At 40.2% G+C, this 12600-nt stretch overlaps 1 protein-coding gene across 1 annotated transcript in view; it reads right to left on the bottom strand.

Moving 5' to 3' along the window:
* Window positions 1-7548: 7548 nt before the first annotated feature.
* Window positions 7549-12600, bottom strand: part of SLC25A13 (solute carrier family 25 member 13) — a 205006-nt gene continuing 199954 nt past the window's right edge. Inside the window, 3 exon segments of the mRNA XM_082471842.1 lie at window positions 7549-8708; window positions 8980-9070; window positions 9163-9321. Coding sequence (XP_082327968.1) covers window positions 8522-8708; window positions 8980-9070; window positions 9163-9321 — 437 coding nt within the window. The 3' untranslated portion in view covers window positions 7549-8521.

The following is a 12600-nucleotide window of genomic DNA, read 5'->3' as shown; positions in this document are numbered from 1 at the left end:
ACTACTAGTTCTCTTTCTAAAATATACTTTGGCTGATATCAACATAGCCTACTCTAGCTTTTTTGAAATTTGTGATTACATGGCATATCTTTTTCTGTCAAGTTACTTTCCATCTATCTGTGTTTTTAAAGTGAGTTTCTTTAGATAGCATATAGTTGGGCCTTGCTTTTTTTTTTCCCTCAAATCTGATCTCTACCTTTTAACTGGAGTGTTTAGGCCATTTGCATTTAATGTAATTATGAATATGGTTAGGTTTAAATCTACCATCTTGCTCTTTTTTATTTACTCCATCTGTTTTTTTATTTCTTTTTTCTTCTTTTCCTGTCTTCTTTTGGATTTTTCTTTTTTTAAGGTTTCCACTAACGTCTTATTAACTAAATCTGTTTGGTTTTCATTTTCTAGTGTGCTCTGGGGTTTACAACATACATCTTTTACTTACTACATTTTACCTTCAGATAATAGTATACTACTTCATGTACAGTAGTAGTAGAACTTTTTGACAGTGTATTTTCATTTTCCTTTCTTCTTTTTTGTGCTGTTATTGTACATTTTACTGCTATGTATGCTATAAACCTCACAATACATCATTATTGATTTTGCTTTAAAGACTCAAATATCTTTTAAAAAAATTAAAAATAAGAAAAAAAGTTAATTATCCATTTATTATCAATTCTGGAACTCTTCATTTATTTGTATAGATCTAAATTTCCATCTGATATCACTTTTGTTCTGCCTGATGACCTATCATTAACATCTCCTTTAGTGCAATTCTAGCTGCCTTGTGAATTCTCTTACTTGTTGTCTACCTTATTTTGCCTTTGTTTTCAAAAGGTATTTTCACTGGGTGTAGATTTCTTGGTTGGCCTTGTTTTTTTAAATACCTTAAAGATGTTACTCTGTGGCTTTCTGCCTTAAATAGTTTCCAAGTAGAAATCTTCTCTTATTATCATCCTTCCTTGTAAGTTACGGGATGTTTTCCTCTGGCAACTTTTAAGATTTTCTATTTATCATTTGTTTTCACCATCTTCATCATGATATACATTTCTGTTGGTTGATTTTTTCACTTTTTTATGGTTTATATTTTCCTTATTATGATGGGTGATTTTTAAATTAAATTTGTTATAGTGGGTTGTGGGCTTTTTTTGTTATATTGTTTGAAATAGTATCAAATTGTGTTCTGACAAGCAGTTAAATTACTTGGAATCAGATCTTTGTGAGGTCTGCTTTTAAGCTTTGTTAAGGGCAAAGCCGCCTTCATCGTAGTTCTTATTTAGCGCTATTCATAATATGACATTTTTCTGAGGATTCTACCTGATGTTCTATGTATTATGGAGGAATTTCTACTCCTGCTGGTGGGAACACAAACTCTTTCTCCTCTGTGAACTCCAGAATTTTTCTGCTTCTTCCTTTCCAGTGGTTCTTTCCCAAGTTTGGTATCGTTTCCTCCCACAAATGCACAGATCAGTACTCAAAGATTGGGGAACTCTCTACAAAACTCCAGAGCTCTCAGAGCAGCTCCCTCCTGTTTGGTAGTTTGTCTTAAAATTCTAGCTATCTTGGCCCCCTGATTTCTGAGCTCCAGCTTTTCAATTCGGGGAGATGGCTGGGCCCTGTCTGGGTTCCCCTTCTCTGCACAGTGGCTGGAACCTGCCCCCAGGCAGTAAGCTGGTGCAATGATAGGTCTCACCTTGTTTGTTTCCTTTCCCGCCTCAGAGTTCACAGTCCTATTTTGCCTAATATTTAATGTTTTAAAACTACTGTGTCATATGTTTCACCCAGTTTTCTAGTTTTCCCTACTATTCCATCATGGCCAGAAGCAGAAATCTCCCAAAGGTATAATTTTTAAGGTAGAAAAAAGTAAACTAGAGTTTACTGTCTATAGAGGTTAAAGCATTTATTTAATAATTACTTCAGGGCCCTGAAAATAATGATTATTTTGAAATTTATTGTTAGACAGCTTTGATAAAAGATAGTGGTTATCCTTTATAACCAACTCATGTCAAATGCCATTATAATTTGTAATAACTTAGCCAGATATGTGTGGTGTTAGAAGGGTTAGTTATTAAGCCAATCAAGACACTTTCTAAATGGAGTAAAAGGAAAAAATGCCACACTTAATTTCAAGTCCCAGAAAAGGACAGAAATGATGGTTTCTCTACTTTCACTCTCAGACAGGCAAACTATTTAAAAAAAGAAAGAAGTCACTTACTTTATAAGTAGTGGTCACAGGTAACTTCAAGTTCTAGGTCAAGTGTGAACTGCTTCTTTAGTTCAGAAGGTGATACATACACTGCATAGTGAGGCTGGACAAAGGCTGAGACCGAAAGTGTGGAGAAATCTCTGCTTTCACTGTAATAAAATTCAACAAACATTGGCAATCGCTTCACTTCTGTTTTCAGAAGAAAAAAGAATGCCTGTTTCAATTTCCGTCATCCCCGATCTTTCTTATTTCTGATGTTACTGTAACAGAGTGTAAGCTTTTTATAACACTGGAGCTGGCCCAAATGAAGAGGTCATCAGAAAAAGCAGCCTCTTACATGGAGTGGCTAATTCTCCATAAATTCTCAAACTGATAAAGCATATCTGTATACTTAGAACTTACACAGGTAAATTCAGCTTCAAAACAGAAATTCACATTTTGAAATATATCACTCTTTTGAAAAAGGAATATGACATTTTAATACACATATACATAGATACACACACGTATATGTATTTATATATGTGTTTATATGCATATGTATTTATATATGTGTGTGTGTGTGTATATATATATATATATATGTATGTATTTTTATCCCTTTTGCCGAGGGAAAAAAAGCTATAAATTTTTGGTGTGGGTTAGTCAGTAATATGCTTTCATTTATTTAAGAATGGGTGAGGGGGCAGCAAAACGCAGTGGTAGATATCCGCCTTTAACTTTAGGGATAACAGGTAACTTGTTGGGAATAGAGTAAGACTTTTCCACCATTAGGCGTGATGGAGATTTTATGTCCAAAAGTAATTCCAGCAAATCCCACATTCTGTAAACTGTCTCCATTCCCTCCAGACACACTTTGAGGCCAAGTACCCATAGATATTTACTTTTAAGTTGGTTTTCCATTATTTCTAACTTTTGTTGAAGAACGGCATTTTCTAATTATAGTAGAGATTTTAAGATGGTCCAATTCAGTTCACGTCATATCATATTGCACTGTAACAGTTTGTAAATTTATCTCTGCTTTTTCCACATTACCTTCCAATTTTAAACCCGTGGGGCAAATGCTTCAAGTTTACCTTAATTCTCTCTTTACTGACTTTAATAGGCTGTAAAATAGTTTAAGATGAACCTCAAAAGGCTTGTCAGGATTCACCAGGTCCTCAGGCTCTGGAATTCTCTGAGATAGCAAATGCACTTACTATGGTAAATAATCTGAGATCACCCTTCCCTTCTCCTCTAAGCTAGGAATGATACATCTGATACTGAGAACCAGGGGACAATAAGAAATTCTAGGCATAGACTATCATAAAAACTTCCTGTACTGAGTTTTGTTGAGAAATCCTCATATGGAACAGGGCTTGGGGGGCCATCAGACCTGGATTCAAATCTTAGCATCCTTATTTGCTAGCTGAGACCATGAGCAAGATACTTAACCTCTCTTGAGCCTTGGTTTCCTCATTTGTGACACAGGGAAAAGAACAGTACCTACTTCAAGGGACGTGTGAAAGATTTAATGAGAGCATGCCTGGCATGTAATACTCATATTTAGTGAGTTCTTCCTGGCCAAAGAACTCCAGGGGTGGGGCAGGATTACTTGTTCCCCTCTCATTTGAAAGCAGCCCAATAAGACACCAGAGAAAGAGCTTGGCTAAGTAGCAAAGGATGGAGGAGGGGGTGATGGGAGGTAAGAAGCATGTTATAATCAGTCTTCTTTCATTAAGTTGTGTTTCCCTTTCTCCATTCTGTAGGACAGACGGATACCATATACAGCGTGCTTGCCCAAGTCTGCTCCGAGAGCTTAGCCCATTTTTAAATCCCCTTAAGAAATGCTCACAGCAAAATCAAGCATCTTCCAAAGGGGCAGGAGCCCCGTCCAATGGAATCAACTCAGCGGTGGGCACCGGAACCCTGGTGGCCAGACCAGTGTGCAAGGGGTGTGCCTGGGCCCTCGAAGGAGCAAACCTCAGACAGACACAATTAGCGTGTCTTCTTAACTCTCCTTCTAAAGTTATTCGAGGGGACGGTGGTTTTGCCTTGAGCAAAACCCCCTTAACAGCCGGGAATCTAAAAACAAACAACATTATTTTATTAGGTTACCCCAGCAGATGAAAGCAGAGTGTTCCATTTGGACTCTTTTTGGAGTCAATTAATGCATTAGCTAAAAACAAACCCTTCTGAAAGAGAGTTCCCGTTGTCCTCGGCAGCTTCTAAAGGAAAGCTCGCCCCCGTGCTCCTAAGGACACAAACGTCAAGACAGTGAAGAACAGAGAATGAGTTCTAAATAATTAACACTTATTGATAAAAACTGTTTTTTAATGATATAGCTCAACCCTAATGTAACACTAATCTCAAAGGATATGATTTTTTAACTCTTTATTTTTAACCATGACCAGGAAATTTAAATATCATATAGTTCATATGAAAGTTCCTGACTCAAAGTAACCAACTAATTAAAATCAGTTTAAATAAATAGCTGTAGTTGCTTTAATAAAAGAAGTACTTACGACTTCTAAAGTAACTGAACAATACATAAGACTATGATTGTTTTCAGTTATGGTTTTAACTCCAGCCATTAAAACCACTACTGAAAAGGCCTATAAAATAGGAAAATAATAGAGATTACTCATAGGCAAAAAAAAACCATTTCTCAAAAATCCATCCATCCATCCATCCATCCATCCATCCATCCATCCATACATCCATCCAAATAATAAGAGTCTACTAAAAGTTCCAGGCACTATGGAACTAGCATCAAAGCATAGTCCCTTCCCTCATGGAGCCCAATCTGGGCTTTCAAGCTGAAGACTGCCACTGTTTTAAAAGATAGAAGTGGCAATGCTTTTTGCTGCCTCAGACCTTAAAATGAAACCATTAAACACCCCCCTCCCCCCACCGTGGTCCTCATAACATCAAAAACAGAACTCTTTGGTGAGGGTTGGGTTATTCCCAGAAGGTAAAACAAAAGGCACGCCCCCTTTGTGGGCAGTACCATTTGTGGAAAGAACATTTCACCGCTCTTACCAGGGAACGTGTCTTCTAAAAATCTTCGGAAAAATCCACATCCTGAAAGCGTCTGATTACCCTGAATTTAAAATGGGATTTTGCTCAGTGGCAAAGACACAAATTCATCCCCACAAGGATGGCCTCTGCGGTAAAAAGCACATGATGACTCTTAGGGTTTATCTAGAAGGTTGATAAATGGGGCCACAAGACAGGATTCGCCAAATTCCATTACTGGAGATCTCCCTGCCTCTACCTGGAGAATTCCAACGTGCCTTGCCGAATACCTAGCCAGGGGAGGTTACAAAGTTTCAAGCACAATTTGTTCCCGGTTTTTATTCCCTGCTCACTGAGTTATGTGCTCTTAAACATTTCCAGAAGACTGTCAAAATGTAAGCATCCTGAGGTTTACATAGGCCACACCATTAAATAACATATAAGCACAAAATTTTAAACATTGTTTTCCAGCAATGGTAAATATTTTAGCTAAGTAAAAACTGAAGCTTGAAATGCAATAAGCACTTAAATGACTCCTCTCTGTGCCAGAATTCTTATTTTCCCCTGTGCAACCCCGGCTGCTTGGGATTAAGGCGACCCCAGGGAGTACAGCGAATGGTTGTGCGTTATGAGGTGTAGCATGAGCTTGGCGACAGCATGCCACCCAGCCTCAAGAAACCCAGCCACGACTGGAACCCAAGAATCAGTGTGTTCATTCTGTGGTCAGCTCCACATTTTTTCCCCTCCTAGAGAAAAAAAAAAAAGCTGCTACAAAAGTCAGGCCTCTTCCCCACCCCCCAAGCAGTCACGAGGGTGGACCAAGGGCAGAGGGAGACACTCCAGCGCTGGCAGGGCAGGGGGGGGAGGCTGGTCCCCACGGGTGGGAGTTACACAGCTTTCAGTTCCTCAGCATCGAGGAAAAGGAGCAGCTGCAAACGGCAGCCACAGCACTGCCGAGACGTATTGTGCTGTCACTTCAGGAAGAAGAAAAACCCAGAACAAATTTGACGTGGTTTGCACCACACGGTGATTGCAGTTCTATTCAAGGATGTCACAGTCACACCACCCACTGAGCACAACTCAGATGGAAATTAGGTCTCCTTCAAAGTGTCTCAAGTCACCGCCTATCCCTGAACAGATTAAGCCGAGGATTTTAAAGAAACACAGCCCTGTGGCCCTATCTCCTTTGGCTTCCTGGTACCTCGGGTTTCTCATTTACTAAAGAGAATCGCCTTCAGCTACAGGTACGTCTAAGGGAAGCCAAGACACTCTCCCAACAAATGCAGCGGCTCTTAAAGAAGCAAGCAGGGCAATGCACCATGTCTGAGATTTGGGTCAGTGTTTATACCATGAAAATTTGATCTTCTATAAAATTTCAAGCACGTGAAGAAAAGGAATGCAGTGATTTACACTCGGGGACTTTTCTCCACATTCAAAATACCAAAGCTTGAGTGCTTTGTTATTGTAACACCACCTAAATTTCTAAGACATATTTGGAGTCTTGTGACTGGTCTTTGAGATTAATATATAAATACCACTTGTCACTTTGAGCAGGGATTAGGGGTGAGTTCAGGGAGACGGAGGGGTTTCTCTTTGGTGTTTGCCAAACCAAAACCATGAGGGAGCCATGTATGTATTTGTCCTATCTCTGGTGAGAATAACAAAGCTTTTGTTCACTGAAAAAAACAAAACAAAACAGACTCATGGATGGTGTCTGCATTTTCCAATTTTGAACAATAACTCTGAATGCCAACCTGCTGACCTACAGCAAGACAAGAGACTGAAAAATGGCTGTGCCATCTGGAGGTGAATTTCGGAGAAACAGAAAGTTCAAACTCACTGCTGATAAGTTACTCAGCAGCCTCCTCAGGAGCATGATTGAAGCCTAAGAAGAAGAGCCCTAAGTTCTGTTCAAGACTAACACCTTTCCACCGGTCATTACAGTGTTGGCCAAATATTACCGAAGGTCAGACACAGTGGTATATGGTTTTGGTATGAGGAAGAGTCAGAGAAAATTAGAAAATACCATTGCCATTTCATACCAGTTTTCACGCCCAACTGCCAGTGAAGCTTTATATTAATTCTCACGATAAGAAACTGCCAAAAGCACCGAGAATGACTAGAACAAGTGTCAGTTTGCTAGGTTCCTCGCTCATCTGGGGTTAAATGTAGTTTCTCTTATTCACGCCGAACACTGGCATACTGAAGACAAGGGTACACGTCACCTTGAAAGACGAGGACATATCCGTGCCAATACGAACAAATCGCCCTCAACATGAAACACAGAGAGTCCAATGATGACAATTATTGTGGTCGTTCGCCACATGACATAACAAGAGCAAACAATTCAGTAGCTTTAAAAATAGTTTATTTCCTTCTTCACAAACACATGAGCCTTCTGACCATTGTGCAAGGCACCACAAATGAAATAAAAACTTGTATTGCAATGTATTTTTCTTCCATGATTCAAGATAAAATGGATTTTAAAAGCAGATGGATGCCAATTACGGGGGATTGGGAGGTGGCGAGGGTAGGTACCAGTAACAGGCAGGCACGCGTTTTTCTACAGTGTTTATTGAAATAGGCAGCAATCAGCACATGTGCCTCATATGAGCAGTCACCCCAGATCAGGAGAGATGCTGCGTATCCTGGTTTCTCCATCTACAGAGTACAGTGCCAACAGTACTCTCGCTAAAGCACAAAAGACTTCTCCCTAGTAGTCTTAGTACCAGTAACAGAATATGATTATTAAACATCTTCAATGTGGTTTTCATTACAAAAAAACATGTTTCACATAAAAGCTTCATAATATAATCCAGAGACAGAATTAGTGCATGCTTAAAATCTGAAGCCAGGCTGGCTATTTCTGATAATGTTTTCATTTCTTCCAGTATTTTTTACTTTCATAAATATGCACCCAGTCTCCTACCAGGTTAAACAGACACGGAACACTTTTGCTCTGAGCACCATGATCCCCTCTCAATCGCCTCTTCGGGACTGTAATCCTAATTCTAAGGAGAATGGTTCTAATTTGTATTCAGACTTGCTTCTTCCTCCAACTCAGGTTAGTGTTGACCAAATCCCAGCAAATGTCAGACACAAAGGTTTGTGAGCAGAGGCCCAAAGAATAATTATGAAAAATTTCACAATGATCTAGGTTAAGAAACCACCCAGAAAATAAATGATTTCACCTTATAAAAAGCCTCGACTTGAATTTAAACAGGAGATGGAAGTGAAAGGAATGAAGTGTTGCTTCAGTCCAAGATGGGGCATTCTTTATTGCAGTAACAACAAAGCCACAGCAACAGCCCAGGGACGGTCCTCCTACGGGCCTCTACCAATGGCTTGTGAGGTAGATACTGACGGCTTGAAGAGAGGTAGGTAAAGCCCAAATTTGTTTTCAATCCCTGCAAACGTTGCAACTGCCAGTTTGTAGCCCCCAACATGATCGGGATTGGGAGCAGGCAGTGTGATCCTGGATTTAGGAACTGGCTCTGATCCCATGGGCTTCCTAAAAGGAGAGAAAATAGGGCGAGAATCTGAGTTTTTGTTTTGTTTTGTTTTTTAACTTGGTAAAAACAACGTTCAGAAACTGCTAACGTCTGGATCAGAGAGGAATTGTGGAATTCTAGTTAGCTGTATATTCCTTTTGAAATGAGTTTGATAACATGACTTCAGGATTTTCCTACATCTTTTCTACTTCATCATAGGGACTAAATTGACATACCTTTCTCAATGACAACAGAGTATTAGAAGCAGCTGAAATTTAGCAGGATACTTACACTCCTCCAAAATCAACGTAGAACCATCGCTGCAGCAATTCATAGGTCAGCAAAGTTACACCAAACTGGGGGGAGGAACGAAACACACGAGCTTTGAAAAAAAATAAGAAATAACAGATGCAATTAGATTTTTAAAATTCACCTGACACCAAAGGTTTCGTTAAGAGCAAATTATTTCCATACCTCCAGCTCCTTTCCACAGAGCTTTTGGGCCTTCTTCCCGAAGGATCTTCCTAAAGCAGTCTATCACTCCGCTGTAAGTGGTCTGGCCGGCCCGGGCGGCCACCTGTAATCGTGTCTTGATAACATCAGCGGGGGTCACTAGAGATGCCGCAGGCATACCTGCAGGAAAGACAACACCTTCGCAGTCCGGTCACATTCTCACTATATAAAAAGAACTGTGCTTTGAACTGCCGGCCGTGGAAAGAAAGTTAAGAATCGGATGAAATCAAATGCCTCTTTGCTGTCCCCTCTGGGAAGCACAGCTGTGACTCTCGCCCGCAGTGATGGAGGCTCCAGCACACCTAGAGGAGCACACGCCTGGTCTCCAGATCACCAGCCTCTGTTTGTTGCGCTTACATTCCTAAATAGTTTTAAGGGATTACTTATCAAGACGATGACTTCGAGTGGCTGAGAACAAACGGAGAAAGATTTGTTTGTTTTTTTCTTTTGCTTTCCCGTGGAAATCAGAGTTACTAGGTCTGATTTTTCAGAGGTGAAGCTTGTTATCCGTTTCCTCTTCCTGCTTTTCTGACAGTCACCGGAGGTGCCTTCTCACACACACTCAACCACCCCCCCCACCTTCCAAACCCTAACCTCTTCATTTACATCAGAAAAAGACTTTACTGACAGCTAAACAAACACTGTGTGTGTGTGTGTGTGTGTGTGTGTGTCTGTGTGTGGAGTGACCTGAAGGGGAGGCGCCCACAGATAACACTTCAGGATTCCTCTTTCCTATGACTGACATCTCCAGAAAAAATATGACAGAAAGCTTAAAATTTATATTGGCTGATAATCAATGAAAAAGAAACAACAACAACAACAAAAAAACCCTCCCAAAATTACCAATGGGAAATTTTTCTACAGTCATTTTATCCAAACTGGGGCAGCCCATGTTTAGATATTTTAAAAGCGAGACTGTACTCAGAAGACACTGTCTCTTATGGTTTTATTACTTTTCCATTATGAACCTATTCCAAACCAAACTGGTCAAATGCAGATGCATAAATCTCCTTTGCTTTTTTTAAGGCTTAATAATTCTGTAAGAATTTCTGTCCAAACCAACGTGGTCTGGCTCACAACTCCATCTCATCCTTCTAACAGACAGCTTTAAAGTTACAGTGTGTGCGTATGTGCCCGGGGGAAATCTGCAGAGTACACGTTTGCATTTATATCACTAAGCTGTATCTTTTCCTCTTCCATCTACACTAAGCTCCTCAAACATTCATCCTAACAGTTTTTATAAAATGCATCACGTTTTTGCATGTGAGAAAGCTCACTTTATATCCAGTGCTTCACTGGATAAGTCATACTGAATTTCCTATTAGCTTAGAGGAATTATTTCAACTTTGAGCCAGGAATTTATCCTCCAACATAATGGAAGGAAACATGAAAAATGCTTAGAAACCCACTGTGTTCACACCACCAATTTTGTTTCACTTCCTGGTTTAGAAAGAGTTTAGCAAGGCTGTCTGCTTTAGACACGCAATAAAATCCTCCCTACAACCGTGGGCAGGCATGTCAGAGTGTGAATGTGAAAGACATACAAGCAATAAAATGGGTAAAAAGTTTCCTTCAGTTAGGGCAGTTTTCATAAATAGCTACTTGTTATGAAAAAAGAGAGAAGTATTGGGGAGGGCAGGGAGGAAAGACATTGATCAGTGGAATAAAAACGCCAAGAGAAACGTGTAAGATGTTTAGCAAGTTGTCTGGTAAAAAGTGATTGGTGTGTGTGTTGGGGGGGGCGGGGTACTGGAAACATGGCGGCCTGCACATGACTCTCATCCTCTCCACCCCCAGCTCCCACCTCTCCTAGGAGGACAGCTGCCAGGGCCTCGGAGGGACTGTGGATATCCCTGTGGACAGGGGATTTCTGGTGTGGAGATTTGCTAAATTCACCTGGAGAATAGCATCAGGCTGCTCCAGAGCAAGGCCAGGAAGGCAGCATCTACCAGGAAGAGCCTGGCCACCGGAGATGTGTTGATTTGGGGGGTCAGGGATGGCAAAGACTCTGAGCCAATTTGCCTGGTCTCTCCCGGCTTGCAAAAGGGTAAAGACAACGCTGAGCAAGAGGTCAAGTCTTGGGACTTCCCTGGTGGTGCAGTGGTTAAGATTCCGTGCTCCCAATGCAGGGGTCCCGGGTTTGACTCCCGGTCAGGGAACTAGATCCCACATGCATGCCGCAACTAAGAGTTCGCATGCCACAAATAAGGAGCCCACGTACCACGACTAAGACCCAGTGCAACCAAATAAAAACAACAACAACAACAAAAAGAGGTCAAGTTTTCTCTCTTCCCAAAGATGGGAGAGCAAGAGAAGGCTAGGCAACAGGGAGGCAGCTTTTAGGTTCCTCAACAGGAAGGGGACCGCTGCCCAGCTGGTGCTTCAGTGATGAGACAAATGGTGAGACCTTGGGGCCACCTGCTACCTGTGTGACTGGAACAACTTGGGTGTTCTCCAGTCAATAAAAAAATTATAACTCCTTAAGGGGGTGCCAAGCAGCTAGAGAGTAGAAGGTCATTTACAACAAAAAGAAAGCATGATTGGCAAAACACAGCTTTGGTACAAGGATATACTGTATAACACAGGGAATACAGCCAATATTTTACAATAACTACAAATGGATTATAACCTTTAAAAATTGTGAATCACTATGCTGTACAACCGAAACTTATATAATATTGTACCTCAACTGTACCTCAAAAAAAAAAAAGAAAAAAAAAAGAAAACCCAGCAAAGACCAATAAACAGATATCATATGACAAAAAATACAACTTTGGGGTAAGTCAGCCTTAATTTTCACAAATATCCCATTAGTATTTGTAAAAAAAAAAAAAAATGTGCTTCTCTGTTTATGGGACACAGAGTTAATATCTATGTATTTTGGATCAAGGTTAAGTTTGCCAGAATCCCTTTGCACCCTTATCTATATTATCTACTTGATGTATCAGTTTCTAAGAAAAGTGTAATGATTTTCATTTAGAAAGAGAAAATACCACATTCTCGTCATACTTTTAACTTGAGGTTTTATAAGACGACATTATGTTGATAATACAGAGAGGTTTCTTAGTGAACTTTATCTTTTCCAAGTGTAAAATATGCCTCTGTGCTTCTGAATGCTATTTTTAAACTCCTGAATTCCATTTAGTTTGACATTAATATTGCTACACTTGCTTATTGTTGGTATTTGCCTGGTACATATTTTTCAATCCATTCTCTTTCCATCTTTCTATGTCACTGTTTTCTCGAATTTCAGGTGACTAGATTTTCTTTCACAACCTGGCTAAAAGTGTTTGTTTTTACTAGGGGCACTGAACGCATTCAGTTGTGGCTTGTAGACTGATTTCTGCCATCCTGGGTTAGTTACGGTCTTTATTTTCTCTGTTTCTAGGTGTTTCCCTT

Source organism: Balaenoptera physalus (genome assembly GCF_965194825.1).
Source record: "Balaenoptera physalus genome assembly, chromosome: 8".
In the NCBI taxonomy this organism is placed as follows: Eukaryota; Metazoa; Chordata; class Mammalia; order Artiodactyla; family Balaenopteridae; genus Balaenoptera; species Balaenoptera physalus.
The sequence above is the reverse complement of the archived record's forward strand: the minus strand, read 5'-3'. Positions and strand labels throughout refer to the sequence as shown.